We start from the raw sequence: 23,161 nt of genomic DNA on the forward strand, positions 1-23,161 counted from the left end.
TCTTTTAATGGCAAAGCTAATTCCGACCGATCTACGAGACACGCTTCGATAGACTCAACCGCGAGTTCCGGAAGACTCGTTGCATCGAGAAGAGTCGGCGCCTTTTTCTGCGCTATTCACGCGGAAGAGCATTGCGCGAAGCGTTTCGGATACGAAACTATAATCGAACAGGAAATTAAATTAGAAAAATGTAAACTTCTCGCGCTGCCATCGCTTTCGACAAATATTCTCAAATTTCATCCAGGTTTCGAAGCTTCCAGTTACTGTGTTTTCTTAAAGATCGCAGCACGCTATCTCCGTGTCGACACAGCGTTTGTGGTATTCACTTTCCCTTTTTTTAAGTTTCTTTGATTTCTTCTAATTTTCTACGAATTATAGCTTGCGTCATTCCCAATTGGTCGACCGATTCTTCTTGCGTTCGCGGCTAATGGATGTTCGTCTAGCAACGCCTGTAAATCATCCCCCTGTCGTTTCTTGCCGTCTCTCCGGACGTAGCTTATCGCTCAAATCGAAATGAAAATGCCGGCTATGAAATTCTCCAAAGCATCTGCGATACGTGGCGTTCACGCGTGAGCAACGATCGTTGATAATAATCCATCTGATAGATGTGACGAATAATTTGACGCGATAGTTCCGATCCCATCCAAGTTTTCGTATTTCGTCCAAAAGATTGCGATTTAATCAGATACGAGGTATACGTTCGTACAGGCGGAGATAATAAAGAAGAATATTTCTCACGTCTCAGTACGTTATGGAATACGAAAATGCAATTAACGATTTCATTAATTCGTATGGGTTAATTATGCGACGGTTGTGCAACGATCGTTGTTTACAAAATTTCCGTGTTAAGAAGCCGTGCATTAAGCACGTTAAAAGTTGATTTTCATGTTCCTAGATCGAACAATGAATCGGTGAGATACGGAGATGAAGCAATAGGCACGTACGTCGGGCTTTATTTTTCAGTAATTAAGTGGTACAGTATATTTCATGGTAATTGAACAGGCGAAACGTCGAATAACGAGCGTACTGTATCTTCTCTGTTGATTCGCCATTATACGGCAATTAAATAGATTTCCATTATTGTTGGTAGGATCTTGCCTGGAAGGAAAAATTCATTACTTCTGTTTGCAGAGGATAATTTGTTTCATAATTAAACGTCGCGCTACCATATTGTATAGATATTAAATATAATAATAGATAATGCGGCGGCTGAAACGAACAGTCGGATTTCTGCGCGACGTTCCCAATTTGTTGCAACCGCAGAAGCATAAATTACCAGTGAAAGTAAAAAAGAATATTGTACAAAGTTTTGCTGCTATTTATTTGCAGTCGTTGTTGGTTCGCGAATTTTTTCACCGATACTTCGAAATCAAAGATCGTAGAATACGATAATAATTTATTTACGCTTTAGACCCATAGTCTGTTACAAGCGAGTCGTCTATATCTATTTACATGTTTTTTATCGCGCTATCCGTACATATCAGTGTTTTCGGATATAATACACCAAGTATAAGTCTAATAATGCTCCAACGATCTATAAAACGTGAAAACAAAAAGTCATAATACTGTTCGAATATCCGAGCAGTCTTGCTGCTTCGGTTGCTATTCCCCGTCTGTGTATATGTTTACGAAAGTATATTTTACGAAAGGACAAGTATTTATTATATAGAATTTATCGACTAATTAATTAAGCCCATTATCAAATTTCATTTCGTACGATTACAAATCGCTGGATTCATTCGCCAGATAAACCGTAGAATCTGAGAACAGAGAAACGTTTCATTGGAAAATAAAGCTGTATGTACGAATTACAAATAGTCAGTGTAAATAGCGACAATTTCGCGATCGCGGTGCAATACGGAGGTAAACCTCCGTCGAGTGAATTCTAATAGAAAGTGCGCTCCGCGAAGATCTCACGATCTTCGATTCATAGCACGACCTTCCCACGTGCAGTGGACTGTGCATCCATCCCCACGATGTGCAAGAACTGCAAGAAGCCGCGCTGCTCAGCTCGTCTCCCGATCTCTATCTATCCTAGTCGAGCAACGATATTGCGAAACTACCGAGTGACTCGTCTTTTATTCTCGTTTCCTTTTGTTCTCAGCATCGTCTTCGTCGTCTTCGTCGTCGCCACTCTCTTTCATCGCGCTCGTTAGCTACGCTTTTGTCGCGTTTTCCTTTTTAATTAACCGATGCGACGCTTCTTCGTTCATTGGTCGTCGCGTACAGGCTGAATCATCTAACTTGTATAATCGAATAATTTCTAGAACGTTGATCAGAAATTAGAACTACGAGCTTAGAAAAATAGCGATAATCCTTGTATCAAATACAATTTAATTTAATTCGCAATTATTATTCAGAGCAAAGGTCGCAGGTGTTCTGCGTTTTTGCAGTGTTTCCAAGAGCAAAAGATTATTTATTTAATTACTTATGTATTGTCGCAATACCTTATCTCATCTCGTATACTGTTCTCAGCGCAAGATTTATCTTCGTACGTCCTTATAATCTCGCTGAAGTAGAATTAAAGCCAAAAGCAAACTTCGCACAGATCTCGACTTCGACTTAACCTATTCGACGTATCTTGCACTTATTTCCCCTGGAACATCATAGCCTAATAGGTAAAATGTATTTTTTAGTTCTATTACACAGGCTGACGAAAGTATTCGAATGCTACGTTAGAAAATTTTTTATTCGCCAACGGAAATCCTTTGCCTAAATTCGTACAATTCGTATGCAAGTATTGGGTTGTCAACTAAGTGATTGCAGATTTTGTCACTAGGTGGTATTGTCAAAATCCGGAATCACTTAGTTGCCAAGCCAATAGAACGCGCGCCATCTTGGCAACGCTAAAAACAATCTCCTTTATTCGTCTACCTGTCTCGATGTTCGCAGACGTTCTACATCGTTCGTACTTACTTTAAACTTATCGTTCGCTGGACCAACTCATTCATGCCACTCATTCGTGCCATAATGAACACACGCAAAATTGAAGATTCAATCGACAAATAGCTGTATGTAGGTGTAATCGTTCGAGCGTAACCATTGATTTAATAAATAAATTTCTTTTGTCCCACGAATTTGCTTTGGACCAGAGGATACAAAACTACGCGGTAGGTAACGTTGTAGAATTTGTACTTACGAGTTACACTAACTAGGTAGTTCGTTTATTTAGACGAGTATTTAGAACATGTTCGTATCCAGATGTTATTAGACCATGTTAAACTTTGCTGTTTAGTTGAATGCGAATTTTGCAAGATAGATTCGAGAGAAGAATATTCTTCATGGAAAAAAGGGGAGAGAAAGATGGAGAGAAGGCTGTTCGTTCGTTATTCTTCGTTGACTAATTGCTCGTTTCGTATCACTTACCTACAGTTACAAATTAATTTCTATAATCAAGCTGTACTTTGTAATTGTCTTATTGTTAATCTTGTTTGAAATTCAGCTTATGATACGATCAAGCAAACTTAGAATAACAAACGATAAAGGAACATTCACTGAAATCGATTGAAATCAATTTATTCGTTGAATAATTTTTTTGTCTCATTTAGCGATGTCACGATTGTTTTACGCAATGTCATTTTTAATTAGCATTTTATGCATGTGAATATTTCCGTTGCTTAATGAAAATCAGCTGTATCATCGAATAACGTGTTTGCATATAGCGTTGTTCCATTAGAATGTTTAGTTCCTATTTTACTTCCGTATGTTGATCACTTCTATTTTGAATTGTTTCTCTTCTCAATCTTTTCTCTGTTTCTAATCCTTCTAGAGCTTGTTTCAGAAAAATTTCTTCTCGTCGATTATCGATAATACAATCTATCGTATCTATCCTGATATTTATAACGCGTTAAAATTTCAACTCAATTTTGCCGAAATTAAACACATTTATTTCATGCTTAACACTTTACCGATCGATAGCCGATTAATCGTTTCTCTATCGCCGACGCTTACCGATCGATAGCCTATTAATCGGCTTTTTGTTGCTGACAATCTTTCTCATTATTTGGGCAGTAATTTGTTATTTAGTACTAAGGTACCTTGCTCAGTTGCGTCAATTACATTGTATTGTAAGCTCCCACAGTTTTATACCAATTTTTAAAACATACCGTTCGCGATGAACGAAAAGAATGGTATTGGAGAGTCTAAACCGAAACAGAGCCGGCGCCAGGAAGAATCTGCGCCTGAGTTGTCGGTCGGACGTGCGTATGCTATTGAACCGTTAGCTGTCGGTAAAGTGTTAATCAATAATTCGTGAATTATGGATCGTTTTGTAATTTATTTATCTTATGGACGATTCGAAAATCAAAATACGATCTTTGCCTCTCTCAGAATCTGTTTCCATTTTTCACTCGAAAACTTTTACACGCCTGATTTATAGCGGTCCTCGCGTATATATTTCTCGTAAACGTTTAAGTCGTAATTTTTCAAATAACGTGAGATTTCTATGTAGATGCTAATGCCAGTCTAACGTTTATCTACTATCTAACGTTACGTAGAGAAATGTAAATATCAAGTTTGGTATATCGATCACATCCTTATGGTACGTTATTTATCGCGGTTTTATATTCTCGGAGGAGACTTGTACTCATAAAATAGTACGATGCTCGACGAGCATTCCCGCTGAAGAGAGTGTCAATTTCTTGCTCGTCCATCGTGGATGGCATTAACAGTTGCGCAAGGTCTATTACGGCTGTGCAGCTTGATATACTTCAACCAGTTGGATTTATTTGATAAGTAATAAACATGAAAGACAGCGAATTGCCGCAAAGTAAATCTCTTTTATTGATATTTTAGAGCGAATTCTTTCAGTACGTAAATTAATTAACCTTCATGAAACAGTTGTTAATTCCGATAGTTGTAATATTTTTAATCGCTGATTTTAATACGTCGAGACATCGGAACAAAAAAAAAAAAATAGATTTATATAATTCAGCGTGCTACGTTCGAACTCCGGCAATGGGAAAGAGACAACGAGCTGAAATTTCCAAAAGACTCGAGCAAACAAATTGGAGATGGAGAAACAGATTTGCTACCGAAGTTGTGGGGAATACGTTGAAACGAGGAGTGGAAGCTCCGAGCGGCGAGGTTGAGGACACGAGAAATTTTCAGACATTATCTTTTGTCCCATTCTCGTTTGCAAGACATCTTCTTCGTGCATAATTGTTCTCGTAACACGAATTCGTCGAAGTTAATCGAACTTGACGCATTATACGTGTTGGAGCGTGTACATTTCCAAATGTATTTTTCTCGAAGACGAAGCGTCTTACGGTAAAATTGAATCCCACGTTTTTTACTTATTTTTACACGCAGTTTAACCTCCCGTCCGTTGTTTACTCCCTTTTCGTTCTGAACGAGCCAAGTGCAAGTATGCTTGGCGCATTTTCAAACTCGATTTTCTCGGAAACGAAGCGTCGTGCGTAAAAAGTTTGTTCCGTATTCTGAACTTATTATCAACGCGATATATCGTTGATGGATTTGAAGGAAGAAGACGATGTGTCGTGGCTGGTAAGAGCGTGCTCCGGAGTCGTAAAACGAGAGAGGAGCCGCGCGCACTTTCACACGAAGCTGAAACTTTCATACGGTTTATCTGCTCGGTACGGTACGCACGAGAAGCGAGCGTTCGTTCCCTTTTCCCGTTCTTTTTCCACAGGATATATAATTTTCTATTATCACGTAAACGCGTCTGCTCGCTTCCAGTTTCCCAGCTGATTTGCTGAATCGCATTACCCTTCTTTTACGCTGGTGGCCTATTCGCGATGCATTATTTATTGTGCTCGCTGCTAAAGTAGTGGAAATGAAAAAGCTACTACCACGAAGAACGTTGATTCTCTCGCGACAATGATGAGTTTCTTTTTCATCGGATCGGCGTTTCTTTTTTTTTTTCTCTCTCTCTCTCTCTCGTACTCTTTCTCTGGCTTTTCTTTCGTAGGTTTCCTCTCGTAGCTTTGCTCTCGTTCCTGTAACTTTTCTTTCGTACGTTTCGTCGCGTACTTGATCCATCGTAGACAAACTAACAAATTGTATTGGCTACACGCGAGAGATCGACGAGATGATGGGACGAGACGATAGAGAAATCGTGAAAAAAATATTTTTGTTTCTTTGGACAATGACGAGTGAAATTACATCTTGAGCAGAAACTTCTCTTTGCCAGCCACCATATATCCGTACCATATTTGTTGATGGTAAAATCCGCTTTTGGAGCCAGATTTCCTCCTTTTACGTAAGAGGAAGTAATCTAATAGCCACGCGACAAGCAGAACGATCTCGACAACGCGATCGGAGCTTTCATTTGTCCCGTAAAATGCCCACTTTTGTCCAACTGTGACCACCTAGACAAGCCTAAACGAGAAAGCATCTGTACGATCACGTTGGCGTGAACATCGTCGAACGAAAAGAGAAAAATCCAGTAAAAAAAAAAAGAGAGAAAACAGCATGTGCGTAGATATAAAAGCTTGGAACATCGTAGGAAATATTCATCTTTTTGATATTCCACTCTGATATCTCTGTACACGTGACAAATTTTTTAATAGGACAGAGCACTCGAATAAATATTATAACGAAATATCAATGCTTTTTTACAATTATCGATTCTTTTCTGTGTCGTAATACCTTTTTACGTGAACGTTTCGAAGAAGAAGGAGAATCTTGATTTGCCTTTTTCGGGTTAATTAATTAGATAGTTGTATTTATGACAAAAACGTAGTAACAGGCAAAGTAATAGCTTACGGTGTTATTTAACTCGTTCTTCCGCGCAAAATGTTCTCTCTTGCTTAGTTTTACACAAAATTTTTACATATTTTTTACGTAAACATACTTGCCACACAAAACTTAAGGCTACTCCACACGTTCCAATTTCGTGATCCATTCTGTGTATACAAAATTAAAGTTACTGAAATGAAATGTTTCTTAAAGCACTTGAGATGCATTAGAGTCGTCCATTTTAAGCAATGACCTAGAATATATTATAAGATATACATTTTCTTTGCCGCTTCATTTCTTCCATTACTTTCTACCTATTCCTAGTTCGATTCTACGTTCTGTCCTTTGGTACGCCCCTCCTAATCATTTTTCTATGTATACGCCACGTCTCAATGTTCAACAATTCCCAAGGTCACTTCCGTTTACATCCCCCCTCCCTCCACCAATTCCCGCCTTCCTCCGCGCTTTTGTCCCACCTTCCATTCTCGCTCTTTTACCACCAAGTTTTATCTCCAAGTATCGTTCATTTGCCAAGCATCCTTCGACTCTTCGCCTCGTTTCTAAAAGAGAAAACAGTAAAAGTAAAATTCATTTTTCTCCCGTCAGTTCGATGTAACGATAGAAATTGATCTAGAAACGACGTGGTCGCTTCGAGGATCCATAAAAACATGTAAACCGGCGAATTTACGTTTCGCGTAAACGCGTGTATCTCGCCTTAGAAAGCGACTAAATGTCTATTCTTTTTCTTTCTCTTTCTCTCTCTCCTTAATTCTCTTTCCCCGCTTTCGTTGCCATTTTACGAGGTTTTGTCTCGGATTCAGTACTTCCATACAAGGTGTTTGATATTTCTCCCTGTAAACGGTATTTTTATTTGAGCGGATTCGCAGCCAGCGTTTCCCCAGCGAGAGAGAAAGTCGAGGGAACCACGGCGACGACGACGGCGACGACGACGACGACGAGAACGATGGCGATGAATCTTCTTTTACTTCCATTTCCGGAATTGTGGGTCAAGTTCTTGCCCGAAAAGCAGATACAGCTGCTGCGTGTGCGTGGCTTGGCCACCTAGCGTGCCTCTCACGAAGGCGAAAGTTACTTGCACGCGCCTCAGGACCGCTTCCGCAGTTAATACGATGCTGAATATACAGGGTGTCACGATAGTTATCAAGATATTTTTACATACCGTCGATAGTTCGATAGATGAATGGTACGAACAGGTGCCGCGTCTATGGGAGATTTAGAATGACGAAATTGTACAGAGCGCGTATGATGATACAAAAATACACACGGGGCATCGAAAAGTAGAGTGTGTATTCGTTAGAACGTTTAACACGTGGTCTGCCGCGAGAAACTCCAGCTATGTGGGCCACGTGAATTATACGCTGCTCGACAGCAAAAAGAAAAGAAAAAAACAGCCAAGAAATACGTTCATCGACGCTCAAACAGTCTTTATCGCTATCCTGTTCAAGGATGAAACAACTCGCGCATGTTTTAAGTTAATCCAGAAGCAAGTAGAAAATACTATCGCGATTGGTTGTCGCGTTAGAAATTCTGCGTTTCGAATGAATGCAGATTTACGCGACGGAAAATTTCTAACAAATATCGGGACGATGAAATAGAAAAATCGTAATATTCGAGCAGAAAATCTTCATTTTACAATTCTTTCAATCTATATTAATGTTACAGCTGGGCAGTTTCTACGGTAATGACGAGGCAAAATATAATTCCCAGCAAGGATGGTTCACTCATGATCCACGCTTTGATCCCAATGTGGGACATGTGCAATCACGAGAACAGCAAAGTGAGTTCATTTATTCGTGTTTTATGTGTGTACACTATCGCACGGAAGTATCCAGACATGACATACCCATTATTATTAATATTTTCAGTAGATTATCGAATAGGTGATTCAACGCGTGACATACGAGCATAACCTATACTATCGTCATAGAGATAAGTTGCTTATTTCGTTTGCATGTATGCACGTATACAAATTGTATATACACATAATTTTATATCTTGCTAAACATGTATCACATCCGCTTCGTTGTTAATTACTTTCTTATACTGTAAACAGATGTAATCGTTTCATCTTTTTTAAATGGAAAAAAGGTTTATACGTTGAGGGATTCGATTCTTCCTCTTAATCCAAATATTAATTTAGAAATTGACGAATCTGAGGACGAGGATAGTGCCGGATAACATAAATGGTTTTATTAATTATTTATTAAGACCGAACAATTACAGATATCCTATTGTCCATAGCGGTTCGATTTATTCGTAATCTTGAGATTGAGATGCATCCTGTCAAAAATAAGACAACAGTCGAATACGTAGCAGCGATATGAACAGTTTCCTATGTTCTGCCCGTTTTCGTTTCAGATCACCACGGATTTCAATGCGACGTTAAACTGCTGCGAATGCTACGCTTTGAGAGATTTCAAGAAAGCAGAGCAAATATTTATTAGCTACGGGCCCAGAACGAATTCCGATTTCTTTGTACACTCGGGATTTGTTTACATGGATAACGAACAGGTACGTGTCTACTATGGTTCAAAATTACCTTAATTATCATCGTTCTACGATGTTGCAAATCCTGTATGCCCGTGCTATAATTGGCAAATTTTTTAACGAATAGCCTTTTTGAATTATTTCTTTATTATTTATTAGGTTTCTCAAAGTATTAGGTTCTTTTCACGACTTTATTTATTATGTCTTGTCTACAGCAAACGTAATTATATCAATTAAAATAATATTATATTACAAGAAATAACAACATAGTATAATATACTACCACACTATACTATACTACCACACATAATGAATAGATATAATAGAGACAATTTCACCGACTAATAAGCAAATAATTTACTCATAGAGAAAGAAACATTTTGCATTTATTTCTTGCTCAAGAGATTAAGTAAATAATATTTATCTTTTTATTCTTGCAGGATGGCTTCAAATTACGGCTTGGGATCAGCAAAGCTGATCCTCTCCAAAAGGAACGCGTAGAACTGTTAAATAAGTTAGATCTGCCAGCGGTTGGGGAATTTCTATTGAAACCAGGAACAGAACCGATCTCGGATACGCTGTTGGCGTTTCTTAGAGTATTCAGTATGCGTAAAGAGGAACTGGCGCATTGGATCCAGTCGGATCGCGTTAACGATTTGAAGCACATGGACTGCGCACTGGAAACTGTTGTCGAGGAGAATGTCAAAAAATTTCTGCTTACTAGGCTGCAGCTGTTAATTGCTAATTATCCGACGACTTTGAAGGTGAAAGTGAAATAAGACACCAGTTTGAAATACGAGGCGACCGCTGTGGCGGCATGAAAATTGCAATTCTTTCTGTTTTAACGCGTTCCCTCTTTTTCCCTTTTTATAGGAAGATCTGCAATTGCTCGAGACCACGTTGCCGCGAATTAAGAAGTTAGCCATTCAATTAAGGGTAACGGAGAAGAGAATTCTTCAAGGCGCGCTTGAATACGTGGAACAATGGATCAAAGCTTAAGAATCGGAATTTTAATCTCTATCGATGAAATCAAATCTTTATTTTTATTTAAATATGAATCTTACAATGGAGTATAATTTGTATGGATCTGATTTAATTGTAGTTCCGAAATGATGGATAATTTAACACATCATTTGACGAATGACCGAACGTATATATATATATATATAATAACAACGTGCAAAACGACGAAGGATAGATAGAAAAGGGAGCAAATGGTGTAAAATACATTAAAGTATATAAAAAATTGAACAAACTATATATCTATGTGTATTAACAAGTATACAGTGCAAAATAATTGCATGTTCCACATTAACGTAAGTCTTGCTTTCGAGAGATGAGAGCTTCGTCAGTATAACATCGTTTTTAAAAATAATATCGATGTTTCCTTATCGAAATATAACTTTTCATCTATGCGCTGATCGAACTCTGATCTCTGATCACAAGAAGTTACAAATATAATACTCTTATTTTAGCTTTGATAAAGGAAGAAAGAAAGAGAGAGAAAGAAAGAAAGAAAAAAAAAGAAAGAAAGAAAAATAACATGTACAAACGAAATGTTACTATTCATGGATATTTATTTTTCAAAGGAGATAGTTAAGAGATCTAATTCTTTATGTAAGCTATTGTGCGGTGTTACACAGGCCTACAAAAGTCAGACTTACAAACGATTAATACACCGTAAGATTTGTCGATAATTGTATCGAATTCTAATAGTACGCATAAAAGTAAGACAAACAGCGAGTTTCAGATACTTTTCAGCCATTAAAAGTTGTATTGTATCATGTTTACCCCCGAGATTTTATGCGATTATATTTAAGATACAATTGAAGGCAGTACGCTTATGTGAATGGTAACTATACATACATATATGAAAAAAAATATATCAATGTATTTAAATAAACGCTATATATAAACCAGTTCAATCGCGTATAACAAAGGATAATAAGGTAGAATAATAATTCATTAGAGATCGCTACAGCAGGACTGATAGCTCTGTGTATTGCTTTTTTCAATACATCGGGGCAGACATGATACAGCCAAATGCAAATGTCACGATAACTTAACGTTACATTTCTCTTCTAATACAAAACATAGAAAATTCACGACGTGATTACATTACTTTAATAAATTGCTAAAAAATTACCTTAACTATCTGATCCAAAAAGTTCTATATATTATCAGAGGAGTTACATGAGGGTCTTAATTATATTTTTTAACGTAATATCATTTACTTTGCGATCATATGAGTATGTCGAGTAGAGGTGAGTGTGATGATTCTGTATTTTACATGATTGCTAAAAAAATATACAGATATATGTTTATTCTCTAGAGAAAGAGAGGCGAGTTTATTTCAGAACTTTTTGATCAGATACGATTGAATGCATTTATCGATAATTTATAAATTATTTGTTGCCAGTCGTATTTAATTGTGTTTAATATATACTACAAAGTGACTTATAGCAACGGCACGTTTCATTATTATGAATAATTTTTAGCAATCGTCTTCAGACCTTGTACGACTTACTTTTATACCCGTTATCTAAAAGTTGCAATTTATACTTATAGCGCGTTCTGCAGTCCGATTTTATTGTTTGCTAAGGATACATTATTATTTCCACTAGTATAATTTGCAGACTCGTTTCTTAATTCGCGGAGTATCATATCTCTGACAGACTCTTCCTTTTGCACTTCATTGCAATCATCTTTTACTTCCTTCTTGACATTTACTATATCGTGATCCTCCTGAAGATGCAAGACTAAAGAAGGTAAGGCATAAAATATTTTGTCACAAAGATTGCACTGGAATGTTTTTCCATCTGTTGCCTGTAAGCAGTACTCGTAATCTTTCATAGAACTATATGTTTGTCTATGCAATGCTAAATGCTTTTCATGGTCCATAGCGAGAATAAATTCGTAAGAACAAATTGGACACTTTAAGTTATGCTTTGTCCACATTGTATGCGCTTTTAATCGATGCAAACTATCATAAACTTTACCACAAACAGGACACTTCATGCATTTATGATTATTTAGGGTCTCTCTGCTTTCGTATAATCCACTACATTCCTTACATTGATAAGTTCTTTCTCTTTTACATGCATGCTTAAACCAATGCTTTTCTAACTGTGGTAACAAATCAAATACTAGTTTGCAGAGAGTACATACGAATCTTCCTCGATGATCTCTTTTCATAGTGAAGTTCGAAGCTCGTATGTCCCAATGTTTTTCGAAATTATTTTTACGCATTAAGTTTTCGTTACAAAACTCACATTGGTCCTGATGTTTAGATAGATGATTAAATAACATACCAGGCTCTGTATTTGTGTAATTACAAAAGGAACATACAAACGTATCATCTTCCTTGTACACATGTGAGTATAAGTGTTTTTGGAATGAGTTTGAAGTGAAAAACATTGCACCACATGCTGGACATTTTAAATAAGGTTTACCTCTTTCAGTATAATATAACGGCAAAGGTCTGAAGCTTTGTAACCAGCCAGCATTATCTTTGGAATCTAGAATATTTTGCTGATCCATAGAAGACTCTTCGTAATCTATTTCTTCCATGGCTGGCACACGTTCGTCTACGTCGGTAGAAATGATCGAATGTTCTTCTTCTTTTATTTCAACTATTGGTTCATGCTTCGGTATCAGTTTTCTCAACAATAACACTTTATTATGTCGCTTAGAGCGATGTCGAGATTTAGACTTTTTGTTAGCCAAAGAGCGTTCATTATTTAATTTCTTTGTCATTAATGCATTGTCTGATTCCAACTGCGTTATTATTATAAACTCTTTATTATTAGGTACAGAAGTAACATACGACAAAGGTGAATCCGCTCTCAGGTCATCCCAATCACTGACAGTGGATTCACTAGTGACTTCTGAATCGTTTTCAATGGACAAAAGTTCAGAGGATACGTCATCTTCTTGAGATCCAATGTCATCGTCATCATCTTCTGCGGAAAGGAGCGCTGTTCTTAATATTTCTCCATTCGATATTGGATATTTATCTTTTTCATAGCTTTCTCCATCGTTTCTTCTCTCGTTAGTTTCTTCATCTTCCATTGCGGTTTTTGAAAAATCTTTGCATTCTGAATCCTCTAGCGTTAGCATTTTGCGTTCGTAAAAGTCCTATGATTTGTACTTAATTACTGCAACACATAAAATTAGACATTACTCTGCTTATAAACTGTTTACACGGAGAGTTCTCAAAGATGAAACATAACCTCAGTTTCCATTTTATGCACCGCATCTTTTACTTTTAAACAGCTCAATCGTAAATGAACGATGATTAAATCAAATCTTTAAACAGTCGTTATTAATGATCAAGTAAACAAACTGTACTTACATGTGGACATTTAACGTGGCCCCTCCTTACGACGCTCTTTGCGGTGCAAACATCGATTTGTATCTGCGTGGAATTCTTTAAAGACGTATCAAAAGACGGACAAAAAAAGTATGTGCCATAACGTGAATTCGTCATTTAATTTCCAAAATTCTACGCGAAACTCTTAAGTCACGGAATTCTCATTATTATTCACACTTGAATAACTTTGATCAGCTGTTTTCTGATTACACAAAATTGACAGGACGTCTCAGTTCGCGTCCAACCGATGACCTGCCGATGGTGACACGAAAAGTATCTCTCAACTTCTTTTGGTTGAATTTCTTGTGTTCTATGACATTTATTCGAGGTAAAGAAAGACTACTTGAAATACCTGTTACGATTATGTCGAAAATTTCTGCCGTTTACGTATAATCTGATTAATTATTCGTAGTAATAAGATTTTATTAAGTTATATTGAAACGTGATATACAACTCCGCGTACCTTATACGCGTAGAATGTATAGTTGAGAGACACTGTCACAGGAATAAGCCATGTATGTAACTGTATGCAGATATAGAGGAGACATATAGGAGGGCTCGGAGATTTATTAGAACACGTACGAGAAATTAATATATTTTTAACATCGGTACTTGTATCTTTACAAAATTATCATATAAAATCATTGTAATATACAAAATTATTGGTACTACATTGTACTTAAATGTTAAATGCGTGTATACCTCGACAGTGTGTATCTCGAAAAGCAAGAGAGATAGAACAAACAAAAAGAATAGTAAGTTGACAAATATTTTTCTTTAACTATAACAAAAACTGTTCTGTCTTGACTTTAAAATTATGAATTATAACCTTCGATATTGTTACTTAATTGCGTGTCAATGTATATAAATACATGAGACATATTATCTACAACAAGCCCTCACTCTTTTACAGAATACTTATATAAAAGTATATTATATTAAATTAACAGAACTTCGAGCTTTTAACAAATGCAGTAACACTTATTTTTTAAACTTTCATATACAATTCCTCCAAGTTTATTATATATTAACAAGTCTCAGTTCATTGTAACAATCGAATGTTAATACATTCTACCCTTTTGAATTATGTTAATTAAAACATCCTATCTATCATTTTGAAATTGGAGGAAACTGATCTCAAAGACTGACTGGGACTATATATCCCAGTTTTAAAGATATGTTTTATCTAGTTCAATGTATACTACAGTACAAATTATTATTGCTTTTATCGTCGGAAGAAAATTCGACGAGAAAAAGTTAAGGGGTTAAAGAGTCTCTCTCTTGAGAATCGGCGCTTCAATTCTTGCTTCGTTTTTTGTGTTCGTGTCCATGACCGAAGTCGGCAGCGTACGCATGTGGATAGTCGTAACCGTGGCCGTGACCGTGCTCGTGGCCCAATCCGTGTCCAAAACCGGCGCCAAAACCATGAACGAACTGCGCGGGCAACGGATGGCCATGCAGCCCGTGGCCATGCAACACGGGATAAAAGTGACCGCCGCCATAACCTCTACCGTCGTATGCCGGTGAGCCAACCGGACCAGCGCCAATCAGCGGGATCGGAGCTGGATGGACCGGAATCGGAACTGGAATCGGGACCGGTATTGGAAACGCTTGCTTTACCGGTACTGGATACGGTTGTTGTACTGGCACCGGCACGGGGTGCTTCACCGGTATTGCAATTGGGCGTTCCACCGGGACCGGAACTGCCTATGGATAAGTAGATTTCAAAGATGAATTACCTGTTTCGGGAGGTAAATTCTGTGAATGAAAGTAGTTAGATGGAATGCGGACCGTTTAGGAGGAATTACAAAAGGTTAACCTTTCGTTGGACAGTAGCATACAGAGTGATTTCGAAACTGTAGTACAACCGGAGAGGTAAGAATAAGTCGAAAATATAGAATAAAATTTGTTCATACCACGTTTCGAAAATATAGGGTAAAATATAGATTTCAAAAAGATTGTTAAGCGAATATAGAACGAAAATGTTGTCGATATCGTCTGGAAAACGAAGCGTCAGGTAAAATAATTTGGGGATGTTTCCTTACCTCGTGTATCGGAATGGGAACCGGGACCGGTTTGTGAATGATCTTTTCGATCGGAACTGGCACGTGATACGGTTTCTCGATGTAAACTGGCTGTGGAACAGGAACTGGTCTTTCCAGAACCACGTGTTTCGTTATGTATACTGGAAACGTTTTCAACAAATCGGCCCCCCCGATTGGTAAAGAGATAGCAGGTACTCTACCGTATGATAATCCGCCATGCAATCTGTCAATCACAAAACATAAGCATCATCATTCTAGAGATTTCAAGTCAAAGATGATTCCAATCGAAAGTTAAAAATATGAATTACGAAGTTATGATATCATTACCCTCCATGAGCTAAGTTAAAGGGAGGAAATTTGAGCCCTTTCCAACCTGGATCACCTAACCATGGTTGTCCATGGCCGTACCCATGAGAACTTGGTATTCCAACCCATCCGCCAGCTTCTGGTATCCCCCGTTTACTTTGTTTCGTATCGTTTGTTTCTGCAGTTAGCGCGTAGCCACAGCAAAGTATTAGGAACAACTGAAATTCAATGTTTTTACAAAATTACTTTATAATTGTTCAAAGTCAATCCAATTCTTTTTCATTTCCTAGTGCTTTGTATTTTTATACTTCTCGACAACGCAACTTCAACGCAAATTCATCTCACACATTTAGAAATATCTAACTCACCAATTGAAAAATCAAATAATTCCAAGTTTATCGATTCGTTTAATAATTTTAACTTTGTCCTGACAATGTATACTTTTAGTTTGATTGTTTGAACCGTCGAATGACAGGAAATGGTTGGCTCGCTGTTACCACGAATCTATCACGTCTGTTTAGTACAGTGTTGCGGATTTCTTAGCGTGCTTGGCTCGGATCCAGGAATGATCAAAGAATCACAATTCACCGGACGTGTTTGTGTTTACTGATCGGTCTCAAACGTTTCTGATCTTTTTTTAAGCAAAGAGGATAGCAAAGTGAGTTAAAGTAAATTGTTCTAAACATTGTTGCGAATATTTGACGGTCACAATATGGAAGCTTAGAAAGAACAGAAGAAACTAACGAAGTCCTATGTTTCATCATGGAAGCAGAATGCAATAAAACATCATAGTCAACAACACTAATTGTATAATTACTGTAATACGTGTTGTAACACCTATACATACTTTATACGCACACGTAGACACCTGTAGGTATGTATACATAAAATATTAGCGAGTCACGTAGTGACTGTACTTACTTACATAATTTAATCTGTGGTCGTTAATGACTATTGACAATTAATAAAAAATAAATAAATAATAACAATTAGACGACCGAGAAACGTTTCTGGAACTTCGTGCCCAGTACACGTATTACGAATTGCACCTCTCAATGCTACATGATGTAAAGTGGATTGTACGAAAAAGGTAATTATACTAAATTACTACCTTGTACTAAATTACGAGTTCTGTTTGAAACATTTTTCGAATAACCAGCAATTCTTTGAGATAATTGCATTTACAGATTGAAATGACTGACTGCTCTGTTTGCAAGGATTTTAGATTATATATAATTATGAATTATATAAATTACACGTATGAACAACATACAGGGTGTACCGAAAATCGTGGTGCAAGTCGAAAGACGGTGATTCTCCGTGGAAAAGTAAGTGGAAAATGTAGAACGACGATAATCGCCGATACAAGCCTTCGTTTTCAAGAAAATCAACTATGAAATTCCGTCCACTTGACTGTCGTTACTTTTCAAGCGCACGTAACGCAACTTCGTAGTCGATTTTTTCGAAAACGAAGAGTTGTATCACGATTCTTCATTACATTCTGTATATAAAATATTCAATGCAAAATACTTGTTATAATATTCGGCGGGAGAACCAGATCTCTTATCTAGGTTCTATTTTTTAATTAAATATAGATATTAGCGTCGTATTCAGCGCGAAGGTGTTAATACTCATGCATACAGTATAATATACCAGATTATATGTCTTACAGAGATAATAGTTCAACAAATAGATCGTCAATTAAAGGTTTTGTCATATCACGAGTAGACTGTAGATGGACGTTGCTAAGAAACTGGAATTTACTTAGAGATTAGAGATCATTAAATATTATAATAAGCGTATTAATATTATATTATGCGTATTCTGTACATTTTTACACATCTATATATATACATTATGTAGTATGTATTATGTATTTCGTATAAATGCGTAAATATCCACGGTTTAGTTATGATACTTGCTGATTTATGTTTCTTACCGAGATCATGGACATTGCGGTCTCGTTGAGGAGTAACTGTTCATCAAATCGAGAAAAGCGTTAGCTTTATATATTCGCTGTTTGTCGAGGTAAACAGATCGATAGTTCCGGATGGTCCAAGTCAGGTTCCCGTGTTTGATAGGATCAGGAACTCGACCTTGTTGATTGGCGAGTTTTGTATTTCCGGTGAAGAAAGTGGTTAAATACTTACTATAACGAATCTGGTTCACGTTGACGCTGTATTCGATGGCCATGCGTAGCACTGATCTCATATCTTTACTTCAAGTGTTTCGTCGAATTGAAACGTTTATCATTAGACGGCGGGTTTTTCCAAAATCAAATAAAAAGACACTTTGACCGGATTTATTGATTTATTGTAGACTTTAGATTTACTTTTTAGATATTAAACTTTCACGATGATCGGATGAATATTTGTGATCCTGCGGTTTTCAATCGCGTGATTCTCTTTTTCTCCTTACAGGTCTGCCCTGAGAAAGTGAACCGGAACGTCCACGAAACGTCGCGCCACAACAAAGCGCAACACGCTGTTAATACGGTTGAAATACGAAGAGACACAACTATACGTCGTAGGATTGCCTATTCGAAAATAAAATTCCGTTTGAAGAAATTGCTGCTACGCAAACGATAGAAAAATTTCTCTGCGATCTTCAAGTTTTAATACTTATAAGCAGCAGCGTATGTTCTCCGTGAAATCGTTTCATCGGTACGATCTTCGTATGGTCGTAAAAATACATCAAGCTTACTGAAATTGAGCGAATCGCAATTCGTGTCACGATTTAGAATCGGTGAACGCATAGCATTCTTCGGTTTCTGTAACGCGGAGCTGTCGCCTTTACTCGGCCAACGAGATCAACGAAACCGGCTGGTCCGTTTCTTGCACCAGTGTCGCTGCTTTGTTTCCGCGTTGGCCGCATCCGCGAACTTTCTTAACTTTCATTTTCTAATACGTACGAGCTACTTCTAATGCCGGCCACTACCTTTCATCCATTATTCATCGTTATGAACGCCGGTGAGCGCATAACAGACTTGTAGTACGTACGTATTAGCCCTACAATGACGAAATACCTGACGGTCAAGTTAGACAACTTCAATTAACTTTCAGTTAGTCAAGCAAGTCGTTGGTTCATCAAGTACAAGGTCTCAAGTTAAATCGATATGCTTATACGAATGAAGTTATTCATTATTTGATTAACTTTTATCGCTACTAACATTAATTTTTAATGATTAACCGTCCACGCGGTACCGAATTAACTATTAAATAAAAATAATTCTGTGTACGAACAAGCTTATCTAAAAATTATCGCGCCACATATCCGTACGCGACAAATTTTCAAATTTCATTTGTCCGCTTGCAGATAACGCCTTGAACAAACGAACCTTACAACCGTCTTGTTTTCGCATCGCTGTAACTCTCTTTGATTTATCCTCGTTAATGATCGATTCGTTCTTACGAACCAAACTCGTCGAATCGTTTCACGATACGCACGTTCAGCTATAACGTAAAGCGTTTTTCCTAACGCACGTCTCACGCTTACGTGAAAGACACATTTGTATTCCCTTTTGTCTACGAGCGCAGCTACGCTTCCGCCAGGATATGAAACAAAAATGTCACGAAACTACGCTCCAACCGCATAACCAGGTTGCTATAGAACCGTGTCACGATTCGGCGCATCGCTATTCTTATTAATTTGAATGTTCACGTAGACAATTTTCACCTAGCCGTCGCTCGGCTATCCGAACGATCTCGAAGACGATACTTCGTCACGCGAAATTGTTCACGTTCGTTCTAATATGTGAATGACGGATGATACCGTCTCGTCCCGCGTTATGCACATAGTCATGCTCGTTATGTGTAAACGAAAGAAAAGCGGTCACGACCGCTATTTGGCCATCACCCAGGATTGGACGCAGCGAAAGTCCATTGAGTTCGAACCAAGACAACGATGGTTCCTTCCTATTGCGATGTGTCACCTGTGCATGCCCTATAAATACTTATGGGGGTCACCGATAGCGAGCAAACGCAGTTTTCCTTCGGCCTCGTAGTTGCGAGCTAGGATTTAGGGAGCGTCTCGAGGATCGATCATGAAGATTATTTTGGTATTGTTTCGTTCGTTCTTTTCTTTTCTCTCTTTTCTTTAATTTATCCTTCGTCTATTTAGTTTATTTAATTTTATCGTTCTTGCAATTTTATTCGTTTCTATTGTCACTGTGTTTCGTTGTTCTTTTGTAAATTGGTTTTGGACGGTGATAAAGTACTCGGTGGTTAAATTAGTTGCGAATAAGTGATCGAAGGACTGCATAGCTTCCGTGGATTGTTGTCCGACCGTTGGTGAGACGTGTCGTGTGGTTTGAACAATTTTTGTATCAACAGTGAAGTTTCAGTTTATATATTTCCGCGAATTATGTATGAGCTTATTGTGTTCGTAAAATAGGATAGAACGTTTCTGTTCATTTTTCTTTCTTCTACGTTCTACGTTCACCATTGACACGATATCCTGTTCGTTCGCAGGTCTTGTTGTTGTTCCTGGCGGTCAGTGCAGCAATTATCGTTGATAAGCACGAGAAGACTAAGCCTGTTGCGTCGAAGAGACACGACAAAAGAGGACTCGTAAATTTGGAATATGGTGTGCCCGATCATCAGTACGGTCATCCTGAACCGGCGCCTGTCTTCGAGCCTTCTCTTCCGGACGTGGGTGGACACTTGGAGTCAGTGATCGCGCCTGTAGCACCTCCGCCACCGCTACCTGTAGCGCACGCAGCTCGTTAGTACTTTGCTTACTAGTTTACTGTGTTTTAATTATATTGAAAATTAATGGCACGCTGATCACGATATTAACTACAAATTAGAATAAGATACAGGAATCATTGATTTGAAACTAATTAATACAAAGTGCGATAATCGATACAGGTAGACACAACATTACGAAATATCCAATTTATTTGTCATATTCATGTCATGAGACATGTAGTACTCAGTTTGAAAAACCAATGGTCACCTTAGTTTTTCTGAAAATATTGCGGAAGCAAGAAATTCGCGTAGACTGTCATGCTCGCTATACTTTTATTTTTATCATTGATCATTTGTGAGAGAAACACTGGTGCAATAAGCGATTACCTTGTATGCGTAATGATAAGAAATTCGATCGTGTTATTACCATTGCTAAGTCCATGTCCGAAATGGGATATACCGTCATCAAAGAGAAATTCTTGATAACGCCCTTGAGCAACGGTAAAAGCGTGTGTCGAAATTATGAAAGAAAAGATTATTAATGACACCATTCGTTGTTTAGAATGTTGGCTTTGAGCAGTCGATGGAATTTAAACGTCGAATACGAATTAGAATAGACGACGAGAGGGATTTCCTACGTGTTCTTCCTCTGCCTCTCTGTAACCATTCCATTTGATCGCGCGATATTTAGCGCGTTCGGTGCATTTTAGTGCGTTAAATATTTTGTTATTTCTGTGCATACGTATTTTCAAACTGCTTTATACGTTAGAAATTTATCGTACAATTAAATGCGTATTTTCAAGCTGCGATAGACGCATCCTCTCGCGTAGAACACGCAACACGATGTTTAAATCTCATTCTTAGGCTATAGTCATCGCGGACGAATATTCGCGCGCATGGCGTTCTGACGAACGAAATATCCGAAGACCACGATGCACCGAGTCGTACAGATCTGCGTAAATATTTAACTTATTAATTCTCAATTCCCATTTCAATTCTCGTACAAACCAGCGAATATAGAGATAGCACTGTGTCCGGATATCAACGTGAGTATAACCGATATACAAAATCCGGAAACGGAGTTGGATCGCGTTTGGTCGCAAGAAAACGCCAAACAACTGACCAAACTGAAATCTCTTCTTTATTTCAACAGCCGCAGTTCCAGTACCGGTGCCTCAGCCGATTCCACAGCCGCAACCATTTCCAGTGCCGGTGCCTCAGCCAGTGCCGCATCCGGTTCCAGTCGCGGTGCCTCAGCCAGTGCCACATCCGGTTCCAGTCGCAGTTCCCGTGACGAAGCACGTGGCGGTGCCTGTACCAGTCGATCGAGCAGTTCCAGTTCCTGTGGATCGTCCTGTTCCCGTGCCAGTGGCTGTTCCCGTGCCAAAACCGTATCCGGTCCACGTGGAGAAGATCGTGCACGTCGATAGACCAGTGCCAGTACCGTTCGACAGGCCAGTTCACGTGCCAGTGGATCGACCAGTGGCCGTTCCTGTTCCAGTACCCAAACCGTATCCGGTTCCGTACGAAAAGGTGGTCCATGTGGACAGACCCTATCCTGTTCACGTAGCAGTGCCTTACCACGTTCCCAAACCTTATCCAGTACCTGTTGCTGTTCATGCTCACAAGACACATGGATGGTTCAAGTAAGGTTTCTTCGAGATATCTATGTCGGTTAACCAAAATTTTCAACGTTGGAGCTACTGGCGGTCGATGGTGGTGTACGATAGCATTGAGAAGTTTGGCATCGTTTCATCGATTTAACACTTTGGCTATTTCTTGTCTCGGATGTTAGAACTACATTGCGGGGTACGTAGATGTTCAGAGGCATTTGAGGATGCACGAGCGCGCAAAATTGATATATTGTACAAAATATCCAGAGCAGAGTATTTCTTACGTCAGTTGTGACAGGCGAAACGAGTCTCTACTCTTTTTAATTCACAGAAATAACTCTGTTTCGAGCGCAGTTTAACGCGTTAAGTCTTACCAGCGACGATTTCTAAGTATCGAATCTATCGACCCTTAATAATACACCGACAGCTGTTAACGCACCGACCGAAGTGAAAAAAACGACAGGTTTTTGGCAAAAATTTACAACGCCAGCATTGCAACGTATTTGGTACAAAATTCGAAATGAACTTGCTGGAGTTTATAATGAGAAGGAGCTACGGAGAGTTATACAAGAAACTGTATAAAGAATCTATAGAGAAAAACTAGAGAAAATCTTGGAAAAATTGGAGTAATTTTTGTTTTTAAATTACAAACCAGTTGTTTTGACTGCGTTCGTAGCTCTTGCGTCAACTCTTAACTAATACCGTTGCATTGTACAAGTGGCTGCTAGAATTTCGTTTAGATCATTTAATTTTATATGCTGAAGATTTATCGATAATTTTTATCGCGTATTGCGCGTATAACACAAAGTAAAATTAAATGATCCAAGTGAAACTACTACGACCATTTCTAATCTAACGAGACCAGTTAAGCGTTAAATGACTTCTTCCAACGTTATTTTGGCTAATCGTCCTTTCGATTTTTCTGACACT

At 38.2% G+C, this 23,161-nt stretch overlaps 4 protein-coding genes across 6 annotated transcripts in view; 2 read left to right on the forward strand and 2 right to left on the reverse strand.

Annotated features, from left to right (window-relative positions):
• The window catches only part of LOC122572200 (actin-histidine N-methyltransferase), a 26,347-nt gene extending 14,678 nt beyond the window's left edge, over positions 1 to 11,669 (forward strand). The window contains exons 4-7 of the mRNA XM_043736911.1: positions 8,383 to 8,497; positions 9,079 to 9,231; positions 9,648 to 9,971; positions 10,081 to 11,669. Of these exons, the coding sequence (XP_043592846.1) occupies positions 8,383 to 8,497; positions 9,079 to 9,231; positions 9,648 to 9,971; positions 10,081 to 10,206 (718 nt within the window). The 3' untranslated portion in view covers positions 10,207 to 11,669. The remainder of the gene's footprint in view (positions 1 to 8,382; positions 8,498 to 9,078; positions 9,232 to 9,647; positions 9,972 to 10,080) is intronic.
• On the reverse strand, positions 11,360 to 13,837 carry LOC122572199 (zinc finger and BTB domain-containing protein 17-like). Its single transcript, XM_043736910.1, has 2 exons — positions 13,562 to 13,837; positions 11,360 to 13,364 (listed from the first exon to the last, which is right to left on the reverse strand). Exon 2 carries the CDS (start codon positions 13,324 to 13,326, stop codon positions 11,770 to 11,772), a length of 1,557 nt encoding a protein of 518 aa, XP_043592845.1. The 5' UTR covers positions 13,327 to 13,364; positions 13,562 to 13,837; the 3' UTR covers positions 11,360 to 11,769.
• A 133-nt stretch (positions 13,838 to 13,970) lies between these two features.
• LOC122571692 (zinc finger protein 512B-like) lies at positions 13,971 to 17,884 on the reverse strand. Its single transcript, XM_043735755.1, has 4 exons — positions 17,870 to 17,884; positions 15,952 to 16,148; positions 15,625 to 15,847; positions 13,971 to 15,286 (listed from the first exon to the last, which is right to left on the reverse strand). Exons 1-4 carry the CDS (start codon positions 17,882 to 17,884, stop codon positions 14,876 to 14,878), a joined length of 846 nt encoding a protein of 281 aa, XP_043591690.1. The 3' UTR covers positions 13,971 to 14,875.
• LOC122572204 (anther-specific proline-rich protein APG-like) lies at positions 15,310 to 23,148 on the forward strand. 3 transcript variants are annotated; one of them, XM_043736927.1, is made up of 7 exons: positions 15,310 to 15,454; positions 16,452 to 16,804; positions 16,924 to 17,020; positions 17,118 to 17,258; positions 18,351 to 19,987; positions 20,400 to 20,652; positions 21,772 to 23,148. In XM_043736927.1, the coding sequence occupies exons 5-7, from the start codon at positions 19,973 to 19,975 to the stop codon at positions 22,266 to 22,268; spliced, it is 765 nt and encodes a 254-aa protein (XP_043592862.1). In that variant the 5' UTR covers positions 15,310 to 15,454; positions 16,452 to 16,804; positions 16,924 to 17,020; positions 17,118 to 17,258; positions 18,351 to 19,972; the 3' UTR covers positions 22,269 to 23,148. The 3 variants fall into 3 exon arrangements, with proteins under 3 accessions (XP_043592862.1, XP_043592861.1, XP_043592860.1); XM_043736926.1 differs by lacking the exon at positions 15,310 to 15,454 and having other exon boundaries at positions 16,164 to 16,588; positions 16,703 to 16,804; XM_043736925.1 differs by lacking the exon at positions 15,310 to 15,454 and having other exon boundaries at positions 16,164 to 16,804.
• The last annotated feature ends 13 nt before the right edge of the window (positions 23,149 to 23,161 follow it).

The sequence above is a fragment of the Bombus pyrosoma genome, linkage group LG10 (assembly GCF_014825855.1).
Source record: "Bombus pyrosoma isolate SC7728 linkage group LG10, ASM1482585v1, whole genome shotgun sequence".
NCBI classification, from domain to species: Eukaryota; Metazoa; Arthropoda; class Insecta; order Hymenoptera; family Apidae; genus Bombus; species Bombus pyrosoma.

Excerpts from the sequence above, each read along its gene's own strand:
- LOC122572204 (XM_043736927.1), top strand. Across the intron at positions 20,653-21,771 it reads ACCTGTAGCGCACGCAGCTC|CCGCAGTTCCAGTACCGGTG; the intron begins GTTAGTACTTTG and ends TTATTTCAACAG.
- LOC122571692 (XM_043735755.1), bottom strand. Across the intron at positions 15,848-15,951 it reads TTTAACTTAGCTCATGGAGG|ATTGCATGGCGGATTATCAT; the intron begins GTAATGATATCA and ends TGTGATTGACAG. Across the intron at positions 15,287-15,624 it reads TTCCCATTCCGATACACGAG|GCAGTTCCGGTCCCGGTGGA; the intron begins GTAAGGAAACAT and ends ACTTATCCATAG.
- LOC122572199 (XM_043736910.1), bottom strand. The coding sequence starts at position 13,326 with ATGCTAACGCTAGAGGATTCAGAATGCAAAGATTTTTCAAAAACCGCA.